Source organism: Eubalaena glacialis, chromosome 11, assembly GCF_028564815.1.
Source record: "Eubalaena glacialis isolate mEubGla1 chromosome 11, mEubGla1.1.hap2.+ XY, whole genome shotgun sequence".
NCBI lineage: Eukaryota > Metazoa > Chordata > Mammalia > Artiodactyla > Balaenidae > Eubalaena > Eubalaena glacialis.
Genome location: NC_083726.1, coordinates 17,375,733 through 17,389,000, shown reverse-complemented (window position 1 = coordinate 17,389,000; position 13,268 = coordinate 17,375,733). Strand labels below are relative to the sequence as shown.

Here is a 13,268-nt window from a genome sequence, read left to right as displayed (position 1 = left end):
AAACAAACGTTCAGTAGCCCACGAAATGGGAGGAAGAAGCCAGATAAATATTCTACAGAGACTTCATCAGGCAGTGGCAACATTTCCCCACGCCCCAGATGCCAAGGTGCCAGCAATAACCTCAGCAACGTATCTTTAAAGAACAGCCCAGCTGAGGGTGACCCTTACCACACCGAGCAGCAAAGGATCGTGCGGAGTCCTGGGTTGTAGGCCTAGCTCCACCAACCTGGGAGTCGGCTGCTTCTCAGAAAACTGGACCAGGCCTGGCTTTCATTTGAATCCGACACAAAGGGTCATGCCAGCTCCTCCCCATAGGAGTGTTGGGATCAAAGCCATCATTTCCTGCACGTATAGCCTAGTAAGTCCAACTAATGATGACCCAGCCCCTCTGGAAGCTCTCCAAGTGCTGAATCTCAGAAATTTCCAGCGAGGCTGTGCACCTGTGTTTCTTTCTCTGATGATGCTTCAGTATCTCCTAAGGGCTACGTCAGCAGAATGCCATGCTGTTCTCCACAGCTGGCTTAGGTCTGACGCCTCAGGGAAAGGGATCACCCTACCTGTCCGTGGGCAAAGCCCAGCATGGGCTCCATCATGGCCACCCGCTTTCTGTACTGCAGCGCGTTGAGAGCACAGTAATACTGAAGGGATGAAAGGTGCTGTTTCCGCCGGGCAGCTGCCACCTCCTTTACAATTTCAGTCTTCACCTGGTTAAAAGGGGAAAGGAAAACAAACATCAAGCTGTGCAAAGCAAGGGGCAATTCTGTAAGAGCATGCAACTTCAAAACATGTTTGTTTATTCATTAGAACAATTTTTGTGACAAATAAAAAGCAGATGAGATTCCACCTCAAGTTTTTAAAAAATCCAAATTAAAAATACCAAATTAATGGCATCTCAGCGTTTGTGAGGCTGCACTGGGGTGAAGACAATACTTTCTGCTGGTAGCACTACAAAGAGCTACAATCCTTTAGGAAAACAATATGGCAGCATGCATTCAAAGCCATAAATATTTTGGTTCACTCATAAGATTGTACTCCCAGGAAATCATGGAACAGAAGTAAAAGCTATATGCCTGAAAATATTTGATATTATCTATAGCAGCTAAAAAGCTAGAGAGCATGAGTTAAAAAATCAGAGTCAATATCCAGGGCAAGGAGTTCAAGTGCCCAAGTATATGTGAGTCAGATAACCATATGAGCTATCAAGCTCAAGTTAGAATCATTATGTGATTATCATTTTACAATGGTTCCAAGTTGACATTTAATAAACCAGTTTGAAAAAAGCTAGAACAGAGAAGAAGTCTACTTACGAGGTTTGGAATAAATATTTTAAAAATCCAGGAACTCCCCTGGTGGCACAGTGGTTAAGAATCTGCCTGCCAATGCAGGGGACACAGATTCGATCCCTGGTCCGGGAAGATCCCACGTGCCGCGGAACAACTAAGCCCGTGTGCCACAACTACTGAGCCTGTGCCCCAGAGACCGCAAGCCACAACTACTGAGCCTGCGTGCTGCAATTACTGAAGCCTGCACGCCTAGAGCCCGTACTCCACAAAAAGAGAAGCCACCACAATGAGAAGCCCATGCACCACAACCAAGAGTAGCCCCTGTTCGCCGCAACTAGAGAAAGCCCGTGTGCAGCAACGAAGACCCAACGCAGCCAAAAATAAATAAATAAATAAATAAATTTATTTTTTTTTAAATCCATGTATAGGAGAAAAAAAGAATTCATCAGGACACCCTCAATGCCACAAATTCACAATACGGAAACATAAAAGCAGCTTAAGTAAATGAAGTGAAAAATGGAAGGTAGGTATTCGTACCTTTTCATTCTCCTTTTTTTTAGGAAGCCTGCTATATTTTGCCATTGAGAGGTCATGCTCTAAAAATAAAGAGATATTTTAGCACCCAGATGGGCTGAAAGGCAAGAACATTCATTCAGCATCTCTTCCCACAGACATACTAAACTCACATACCAAGAACAGAGAAGATGCTTACCATTGCTGGCGAGTCCAAAAAGATCCTTTAAAGTGCTTACTTCTGAACAAGAGAAAAGAAACATCTTAAAGCAAAGAAAAATAAAATATGCTAACCCAGAGCTCTGCGCTTTCCCAAGAAAATAAAGGTATGTGCGTGGAAGGGGGGAAGCTCCGCCAGCACCCTCGGGTCCTGGTGCCTGGGGATGCTTGTTTTAATGAAAGAAATCTGAAGCAATCTAGTATACTGTACTTGCAACAAGCCAACACCAATAAATATTACCCCATGTGGGTGCCACACCCATCATGCACAAGGACGGCTTAACAAAGTCTAAGACCAAAAAACCAAAAAGTTAGTGAGAGCAACGACTGTCCAAGGTTAAAAATTTAAAAACACAGAGATATTTAAAAGGAAGTGACACTTTCTACGATTCTAAAACAATCCATTTTTACTTTGTCAAACAGAGCAAAGCATTTTCACATCTTCTACATTGTTTTTCGATTTGTCTCAAAACTGCCTCCAGCTTTTAAATTTCTCTTCACATTTTTCTTACTCTTTCTGATACGGGGCTGCTTTCTGCCTTTCTAGTCTTTAATTTTTCATTTCTTTCTCATCTTCTACTTCCTGTTGGAGCAGTTTTAGAGTTTCTTCCTCATCAATTTTAAATAGCTTCCTGAATAACTCTTGTATTGTCTTCATTCAGATTATGTACTTATATTGGTGGGTAAATGAAAAAGGCAACAAAATGTAAGATAAAACACCACTCCCACTACTGGGCATATACCCTGAGAAAACCATAATTCAAAAAGAGTCATGTACCACATGTTCACTGCAGCTCTATTTACAATAGCCAGGACATGGAAGCAACCTAAGTGTCCATCGACAGATGAATGGATAAAGAAGATGTGGCACATATACACAATGGAATATTACTCAGCCATAAAAAGAAACGAAATTGAGTTATTTGTAGTGAGGTGGATGGACCTAGAGTCTGTCATACAGAGTGAAGTTAAGTCAGAAAGAGAAAAACAAATACCGTATGCTAACACATATATATGGAATCTAAAAAAAAAGGTTCTGATGAACCTAGGAGCAGGACAGGAATAAAGACGCAGACATAGAGAATGGACTTGAGGACACGGGGAGGGGGAAAGGCAGGCTGGGATGAAGTGAGAGAGTAGCACTGACATATATACACTACCAAATGTAAAACAGATAGCTAGTGGGAAGCAGCTGCATAACACAGGGAGATCAGCTTGGTGCTTTGTGACCACCTAGAGGGGTGGGACAGGGAGGGTGGGAGGCAGATGCAACAGGGAAGAGATATGGGGATATATGTATATGTACAGCTGATTCACTTTGTTATAAAGCAGAAACTAACATACCATTGTAAAGCAATTATACTCCAATAAAGATGTTAAAAAACAAAAACAAAACAAAACAAAAACACCACTAAGCAAAGGGGATGCCAGATTCTAATTTGGTTCTGATTTTGACTCAGGTATGACCCAAGCCAAACACTTCAAATTTCTGTCTTGGTGTCAGCAGAAAAGTATACCTTGATTAACTTTTTTCATAGATACTAAGAGCTTCTCCTTTTACTACTACTAGACAGTTTTATTTTCTTAAAAAAAAATCATCATCCTGGGCAAATACTACTGATACTACTAATCCACAAGTTGAGCCCTTTTGGACTAACAAAGGCCACATCATCAACAATGCTGGGCATTCTCAATCCTAGGTTCCCATAAACAAACCTGAAAGACATCAATCTGACAATACAAGTCTTAGGGGGTAATTATTTTGTTTCTAAAAGACTTGGAGTTTGTTTTTTAAATGATATCCCCACACATTTCTAATGTTTTCATTTAGAGAAAATCTTTTTTAAAAATGCACTCAATGAGGCTTTCAGTTACTACTGGATAATCAGCACATGACCGCATTTAAGTTTCGGTTTCACCTGCGATTACAGATGAGCAACACTAAAAAACACTAAAAACCCTTCTCAATCAAGGTTTCTCTTTATACAAGCTGACACATTATTTATTATTTTTTATTTACCAAGTGTTAGTGCTGTCACTCTGCCCTTGGGTAGAGTTTATGCCAGTTCTACTGTTTCCCCCATAGGCTTCAGGTAACATGATCACAGGGGATCTCAAAGTGAGGGGAAAAAAAGCTTCATATTTAAGATTTGGCCTTCCATTTACTGCATCTTTTCTGCCTAAAAAGAAAGTTTTAAACTTCCTGTTTTTAAACAGGAAGTACTATACTGAACAACAGATCTTTCAGCACTCAGGTTTAGACTTTTTTGGTCTGCAATGTTTTATAATCGGTGTTCTAGAAAATACAATTCTTTATTCTCTATGCAATGAATATTTTCAATGAAATAAGAAAGGACAAAAGGACTAGAAAATCTGCATTCCCTTTTGTAATATCAACTAAGTTTTTTCAAGATTATTTATTCTCTTTTATATTTAGTTTTTGACTACCTTGATTTCAAATGATATAAAATTATTCTTAAGTTTTATTTTAGTTGAAGAACCAAAATTAATCCAAAAGATCAACTAGGCTCTCTGAACTAGTCACAGATACTCCCACTCACTAAAATGGAGCTCCATCAGAACAGGGACCCTATATACCTTGTTCACAGCTGTACCCCCAGAGTCTAGCACAGATAAAGCATGGTCCCCACTCTGTCCTTTCCTCTCCAAGCCTTCCACTTTACATTCCAAAGTGTTCATGGCTCCCCAAGAACAGCATGCCTTTACAAATGTCCCCTAACCTGTAATATAAGCCTTGCCATCTTTGTCTACTTGGTAAACATTTATTTATCAAAAGCCAGCTCAGAGATCTTCTTCTCTGGGAAGCCTTCCCTGGCACCTCATCCTCAAAGGGTAATCACGCCTTTCTGTGTGCCATTTCTATTCCTTGTACATCTCTGTCCTGCTGCCCTCATCACATAATATTACAATTGTCTGTTTCCAAGTCTGTTTTCTTATTGGCCTGTGACTTCCTTTAGGTGAGCCAAGAACATAGTGAAGATTTAATAAAAGCTGAAAAAGAAGGCATTTCTCAATGATCCACACACTTAAAGAAATAATTGCAGTAAAAATTACTATTAAATGAATTAATATTCTTAAAGTATATGACACTGAACTCAGTTACCTTACCTGTAAGATCCTTTTCTCGAAACTGTATAATAGGTAGAACCATTGTGTCTGCCAACTGTTTAGCCAGCTCTGTATGGAGAACATTAAGCTGAAAGAAAGAGAAATCTACTGAAGAAAATTATACCCACTATTACTGACACTGTCTTATTTCACTGAGGGATCACACTGAACACATCCATGTGGTTAAAGAGCTCAGTTAGACTTCCTTAGCAAATAAATACCTTTCATAAAGCAGTAAATGACAGAAGCTAAGAGGTATTAAAAACTAAATGCAAGTTTCTAACTGACCGGGGCATCAGTTAAGTTTGCTAAAAGAGTCTCCGAGCCCACAGTTACTGTTTGTTAACTGTGCAAACTGTGGCTCTGTGTTCTTGATGTGAGCCACACCCGCCTAGAGAGGGAGAAAGCTCTGATGTGCTGGCAGCACAGGTCAGCACTTTGCCGGGCCTCTGTGTGCTCTCTCACTCTCAGAGGGGGCTGAAGTCACCCCTGAAAGACAGGCCTGCTGGGAACCTACTAACCCTGCAACTACAGACACTGGGGGCCCGGGAATTGCTCTGGAGAAAGAATGTTCCCCGCAGAAATAACTCAGCCAGATTTCAGACCTTTCTAACCACAAGAAGGCTGTATTCAAATGTGCTCCTCCTCACTAGATAATTTTAACAGCCCTTGATTCTTTCTCCGCTTCTACCTCAAGGCCTTACTAAATCCTGTCTTTGTAAATGGTCTAGGAGAAATAAAAATTATCACCATCAGCACTACCACTTTTGAGCTCTTTCTGTGTGCCACCTTTACGTGCTTTATACCACTTAGTTCCCACCTACTCTGTTAGATGGCTGTTATTTATTATCCTCATTTTTACAGGCGGGCAAATAAATCTCCAAATCCAGAGAGCAACTAAGTGACACAGCTGGGATTTTAATCCTGGGCTACTGGGATCTAAAATCCATGCTCTTTCCAACACATTGTCTGGGATATAGAGTTTGTCTTTCATGCTCACAAATCTGCCAAAACTTTAAACATGTGGTAGTCAGTAATGAACACAGTGGAAGGCCCAGACTTCCAGATATTATGAGGATGCTCTGGGATTCCTGTTGGGTGTATAAGGGGAAATCACCCAGCAGTCATCTTGTGGAGTAAACATTCGGCAAAGTTTTCTTTCAGCAGTGATAGCAGTCACATGTCCGAATCCCCCTTCTGCACACGGATCTCCCCCCAACAGATGTGGTCCTTCAGGATTGTGCTTGCAGAGGTTGCTCTGACAAGCTTGAAGACTGGCTTAAGGTCAACCATCTGTCAGGCCAGGGAGTGACAGGCCAAGAAGTCAATGTTCTCCCTATCTTTCAGTCAAGCCAAAGAATGGCAGCTTTTTCTGCGGGGAACACATGAAGCCAGCCATGCCAAAAAATGCATTAGGATAGAATGTGTTAACTACTCTTCCTGAATAACTTCAATAAGAAATGTACTGTTTTTTTTTTTTTACTAACAGTTAATTAGATGAATTGGCTCTGCGCCGAATGCTCTGATATAATTATTTAATTTAACCTTTATAACAGCCTAATTAAGTGGTCTGTCCTGCTACTGCCATTTACAGATGAAAAAAAACGAAACTCAAAGAGGTTAAATGGTTTTCTTTCCAGTGGTTATGCACTTCAAGAATAGCAAATTTCCTAGCTACTCTACTACTGCTTCTTAAGGATCAAGTGGTCTGTGTCACCAACTTTTTGCCTTGGGGCTTTGAGAGGTAAGGGATAACCACTTCCAAACACAGCACCTTTGCCGAGGAGAGTGCGAAGAGCACAGACCACCTCTTGGCACTTCAGTATCGTCACATGGAAAATGGGCGTAACAGCATCTTCCCTGCATGGCTCTTTTGACAATAAAACAAAACATGAATAGGAAACACTCAGAGCAGAGGGCCTGACACATACTGGGCAATGAAATCCATAATGTCAAAGATTTCCTGTCTCAGATGCACTAAAAGGAAGTAATCTAGAAATCTTGCTTTTGGTGCAATCACCAAGGATAAAAAATCTCTGTATGCCTAAGACATCGAACACCTGAATCCAATGCATTCTGTTAAATATAAGCAACACAAATCTCTACTTTTAGTTGGATTTTTCAATTTCTGAGTCAAATTACTTCTCTTGAAAAATTTTCAACCTGATGTAGGCCCACCTTTTGAGAAAACCACCTCAAAAGCTACTCTACTCTTCCCACCTGAGTTAACTGCTTTCACTGGCTTAGGTCTTGACATCAAGAGGCTTGTTTAAAAACTCACAGTGTTAAGCTTCCAGGAGGCCATGACACTGCCTTTAAATCACAATTCTAGGCTTCCATCCTTTTGGAATGATTCACTCCCCACTAAAGGAATTGTCATTAGCTAATAGGCAAATGAAAAGATGCTCGACATCGCTAATTGTTAGAGAAATGCAAATCAGAACTACAATGAGGTATCACCTCACACCGGTCAGAATGGCCATCATTAAAAAGTCTACAAATACTAAATGCTGGAGAGGGTGTGGAGAAAAGGGAACCCTCCTATACTATTGGTGGGAACGTAAATTGGTGCAGCCACTATGGAAATCAGTATGGAGGTTCCTTAAAAAACTTAAAAATAGTTACCATATGATCTAGCAATCCCAATCCTGGGCATATATCCAGAGAAAACTCTAATTCAAAAAGATACATGCACTCCAATGTTCACAGCAGCACTATTTACATGGCCAAGACACGGAAGCAACCTAAGTGTCCATCAACAGATGAATGGATAAAGATGTGGTGTGTATACACACACACACACACACACACACACACAATGGACTACTACCCAGCCATAAAAAAGAATGAAATAATGCCATCTGCAGCAACATGGATGGACCTAGAGATTATCATATTAAGTGAAGTTAAGTCAGAGAGAGAAAGACAAATATCATATGATATTACTTATACATGGAATCTAAAACATGATACAAATGAACTTATTAACAAAACAGAAACAGACTCACAGACATAGAAAGCAAACTTACAGTTTCCAAAGGGGAAGAGGGGAGGAATAAATTAGGAGTTTGGGATTAGCAGATACAGCCTACTATATATAAAGTAGATAAACAACATGGTCCTACTGTATAGCACAGGGAACTATATTCAATATTGTGTAATAAACTATAACAGAAAAGAATATGAAAAAAGATACATATATCTGAATCACTTTGCTGTACACCAGAAACTAACATCGTAAATCAACTATATTTCAATAAAAAATTAATTCAAAAAAAAGAATCATCATTCCCACCCATGAAAATACAGCTCTGAGTAAATATCTTAAAGTAGAAATCCTGGTTTAGGGTTTTGACAACTAATCACATTTCCTGAGCAAATCTCCTCTAGTCAAGAAAACACATAACTTCAGTGGGTGTAGACTACTGCTTCTCCCCCTGGGTTATTCATTCACTGTTAATTAAGAAAAATTCTTCTCCCCACCTTCAAAAAAATTTACTTTCTGCTCCTCTCTAATTCCATTTTCCATTCATCCTCCTACTCTTCTGGAATAGATATGCATCCATATTATCACACACTTCAAAGAGCCACAGCAGTGGGATAGAGGACAAAGATCACAAGGAAGTGGACAGTTTGTATCTATATCCCCAGTGCCTAGAATTGCATCTGCTAAATAGTAGGTGGTCAGTAAATGTTTGTTGAATGAATAATGCCTCGGTGAACTGATTTGTTGAATGAATGAACAGGCAATTGGTACAATTTTATATGAACGTTAGTTTCTCATTTTATGAACTGAAGATAGCGTTACCTTCATATCAATGATTGCACAGTGAAATGGCATCTGTACACTGCCTTTTTTGCTTATTCTCTATGATGATATTCTACTGTAGGTACTACACACTCCTTGGAAGATGAAACAGTTCATACCTACCTAATTTGGCAGAGGGTTCTGCCCAACACCAGTAGCATCTGAGCTCGTTTTTTACAATTAGGATTTATGTACTTTTTCCTATAACAATACCTGCTTTTCACAAATATTCCAAATGTATTATACAATACAGCTACAAAAACAGTTGTAAGAATCTCTCTGTAGTGGGTTGAATCACACTCCCCCCAAAGATATGTTTATACCAAACACCATGTGAATATTTGGGAAAAGGGTCTTTGCAGATTCAATAAGGGATCTCAAAATAAGACCATCCTGGGTTATCCTGGTGGGCCCTAAATCCACTGACAAGAGTTCTTATAAGAAGAAAAGACACAGACAGAAGAGAAAAAACACGGGGGTGGCGTGGGAAGAGAAGGCCATGTGAAGTCAGGGGCAGAGATTGGAGTTATGCTGCCACAAGCCAAGGAACACCCAGAGTCACCAGAAGTTGGAGGAAGCAAAGAAGGATTCTCCCCTAGATACTTTGGAGGCAACGTGGCACTGCCAACAACTTGATTTCATACTTCAGGCCTCCAGAACTGTGAGAGAATAAACTTCTATTGTTTTAGGCCACCTACTTGTAATTTTATTACAGCAGCCCTGAGAAACTAATTCTCCCTCCTTAGGAAACTGAATTCTTAGAAGTCTTTCTTTCAGTCTATTGTTCATATATACCAAAGCCTTTCCCCTCAAACCAGAAACAAATGGAACAGCATACAACCTCTTTTATGAAATGAACCTTGGAAGATAAGGTTGAGATACCTTCTCAGATATTTAAATAGATATCTAAAAATAAAAAGTGGGCCAAAATAAAGATGAAAGAAAGTTCAAAAAAGAATCAAATAAAATTTTGCCATGTGGCTATCTTACCTCATCCACCACTTTGGAAAAATAGTGGAGTGTAGAAATTACTTCTTCATCGCCTTTGCCAAGAGCAAAATTCTACGACCAAAGAAGAAAAGTGGCAGGTGTTAACTGAATGCTAGGGAATTCAGCGCTATAGCATTACCCCATAATACCCTGCCCTCCACCTCGACTTCCTCTCTTCTCCCAAGAGCACATCATGTCAGAGCGTCTGACTGCGGAGAACTAGAGCTCTCCCCTTGTTCTGCCCCAGCCACGCAGTCAACCGCCCTTCCCAGGCTATTCCTTTGTTGGTCATCACCCTTCTGTTTAGATATAATGGTATCTTTCAGTTTATTTCCTGGAATTCTTAGTGTTGATTCACTTGTAGTCCCTCGAAAAATATGAACCCTCAGGGCAGTTGATTACTTCTGTAGGCTAATAAGAATACATCATAAAGACTTTGGTACAATCATCAGAATTTATCAGTGGATAGGAAAAGGCAAGACAAAAGAAAAAATGGAAATGGCCTATGGAAAAAAAGAAAGGAAGGAAGGAAGGTCTCTAAAGGTTGCCTCTAGAGAATTCCTTTATAAGAACTCCGCTTGAGTCCTAAGCACAGCATTATATGCCACACGTATATCAAGTTACCTGTTTTTCATATGCCAGCAGTTGCTTAGAAAGCTGTTGAGTAGCCAGGCACATTTCATTCTGTAGGGAGAAGAGAAAAGCAAGTTAAGATTTGTCCAGTGCATACACAGTCACTGAAAAATGCCACCTCAGAGAATCACTTAAACATAGTATGTATGTATCTGTAAAATAATAAAATATTTTGTTCAGAAATTATTTGGAAAACAAGACCAAAACAAATTAAAAGGTTAAAGCTTGCTTTTTCCTCCCCATCATTTATAAACTGGTGCTCCTTCTGGTCATTCAGTCAGTAAACAAATGTAGTGAACAACTAACATGTGCCAAACCTCCAACAAAGACGTGGTCCCTGCCCTCATGGGGTTTACTGGGGAAGCAGACACTAAAAAATAGTTACAAGCATGATGAGAACCACGAAGGAAATACTGGGTGCAGCAGGAAGCTCTGACTGGAGGGTCTGCATGGTCCTCAAGAAGACCATGGAAGAGATGTTTTAAGCAGACCCCTGGAGAAAGACCAGGAGCTAGCCATGGGGATGAGCTTTCCAGAAGGAGGGGCAGGCATGTAAAAGCACCCTGCCTGTCTGAAGAGCTATAAAGCAGGGCATAGCTGGAGCACGGGGTGCAAGGTGTGGAAATGAGACAAGCCTGGCAACACAGGCAGAGCAAGGGCATGCGGGGCTCCATGGCCCAGTTGCAGACTTTAAGTGCAGTGGGAATTTAAGCAACATTGTGACACAGTCAGATTCTACCAAATTTATAGCACTAGGTCAGTAATGATGGACGGTAACACAGAAGCGCAGCTACAATGCCTGGGAAGGCCCTTTCTGTGCTGTTTTTCACTGGCCAATACTGTCCACTTTCTTCTTCTCGTATTCATCCCTCTGATCTCTGGCTACACAGCAGCTGTCTACCACTATCCTCCCATCATCAACACATCCAGCCTAGAAAACATGTCTTACGTTTCTAAAGCTCAGTTAAGGATTCTTTTTAGGTTCAGGGTGTATTCCTAAGAGAGGGAGGGAGCTACTGGGTCTGACCTGGAGCAGATAAGGGGAGGGCACTGGCCAGCCTTGGCCTCCACTTCCTTTCTAATTCCCCTGGGTTTGCTGTTCCTTAGGGGTAAGGCCTGAACTCTGCCGGAGCTTGTTTTATTTTTCATGGGCCTCCTTTGCAAGACCCATCAGAGCCTAATCCTATGTTTTTTGGGCCTTCTTTGCAGATAACTGGTCAACCTGTTCCCTGACTTCCTTCATCTGCCCCAAGAAACAGCCATCAGTAGACCCTGAAACGTGGCGTTCTCTCTTCTCCCCCAGAATAAAGTCAGGCAAACATAATGATAATTCCTGGCTTTGGCATCCTTACTGGGGTGCCACCACTTTGAAAACTAACCAGAGCTGGCAGTCACAAAGCCAAGAGGAGGGCAAACAAACAAATCCAGAAGTGCTATGTCCTGGATCTAGACAGGAGCATGCAACCATTCCTAGCACAGAGCAGGCACTCCACAAATGTTTGATGAATGAAGGAACAAACAAGGTTAGAAGATTCATATAAATTTCAAGTTTTTAAACAATACCTGGAATCATAGTGTGAGGGGAGAAATACTTCCTAACCCTGTAAGGCAACATCACAAATGGTGGGCAATAAAATACAGAGTGGACAGGCATAAAGCAGTCAGCCAGGAAACAGCCAGTTGACCATCTTTAGCAGTGCTGTTTTGAAGATCAGGGCGCATGGGAACAAGGGTCTTAGCCCATTCACTGAGCTGCTACCCTGCTGTACCAGAAAATCCCCATCTCCTCTTCTCTGAGTTAGCAGCAGTGCGTTTAAGATGGATTTGTCCAAGTTACCTTGACATCTGCCTCCCCAGGCAGCCCCATGTAGACTATGATTTGCAGACCCACAGAATCATCCTAACAATAGCAGCTAACATTTACACAGCACTTAATGCATGCCAGATACCAACTAACTGCAATCCAGGCATTATGTCATTTAATTCTGACAACGCTGTCAGGCATGTTCTAATTAGTAACTCAATTTTACAGAAGAAATGGAGGCACAGAGATGTTAGGCCACCTGCCCAAGGTCACACAGCTAGTTAGTAGCAGGGCTGGGATGTGAATTCATGTCTGTCTAAAATCCACACTCTTAAACACTACTCTCTAAGATCCCAAGTCCTGCTAAGAGAAAAGACCTGAGAAGGCCATTGCCTTAGGCTAGAGTTGACAAACTTCTCCTGTAAAAGGCTAGATAGCAATTATTTTTGGCTTATGGGACATACGGTCTCTGTCACAACACAAGAGCAGCCATGAATAATTCATGAACAAATGAGTATGGCTTTGTTCCAATAAAACTTTATTTACAAAAATAAGAGGCCAGTCCAAGGGCTGTAAAGTACTGATCCTGCTTTAGACAGTAACTGTCTCAAAAGAGCCGTCCTCTGCCACAGCTCCCTCAGGAGGCTCTCCATGAAGCTGCAATCCTTCAGACTCAAGAAACAGTTTCTACTCTTCTAGTCCATTCTTTTCTTTATTTTAGCTAAGTCTAAAATATTACTCCCCCATATCTGTATTCTTTAGAGACCGGTCAACAGATATGATAACCACCCTCCATGCTTTCATAACAAGCGAGCGCCACAGGCTACTTGAATTCTTCTCTCCTTTAGAAGGTACTGGCAAGCACCCCACGTGTAGTGGACACACCTGC

The 13,268-nt window shown here is 41.0% G+C and overlaps 1 protein-coding gene across 2 annotated transcripts in view; it reads right to left on the bottom strand.

Annotated features, from left to right (window-relative positions):
* Positions 1-13,268, bottom strand: part of APPL2 (adaptor protein, phosphotyrosine interacting with PH domain and leucine zipper 2) — a 50,781-nt gene that overhangs the window by 22,663 nt on the left and 14,850 nt on the right. For both annotated transcript variants that reach the window (XM_061204781.1, XM_061204782.1), the window contains exons 3-8: positions 10,567-10,626; positions 9,943-10,014; positions 5,145-5,232; positions 1,996-2,037; positions 1,821-1,879; positions 558-704 (exon numbers count right to left, since the gene is read on the bottom strand). In XM_061204781.1, the coding sequence (XP_061060764.1) occupies positions 558-704; positions 1,821-1,879; positions 1,996-2,037; positions 5,145-5,232; positions 9,943-10,014; positions 10,567-10,626 (468 nt within the window). The remainder of the gene's footprint in view (positions 1-557; positions 705-1,820; positions 1,880-1,995; positions 2,038-5,144; positions 5,233-9,942; positions 10,015-10,566; positions 10,627-13,268) is intronic.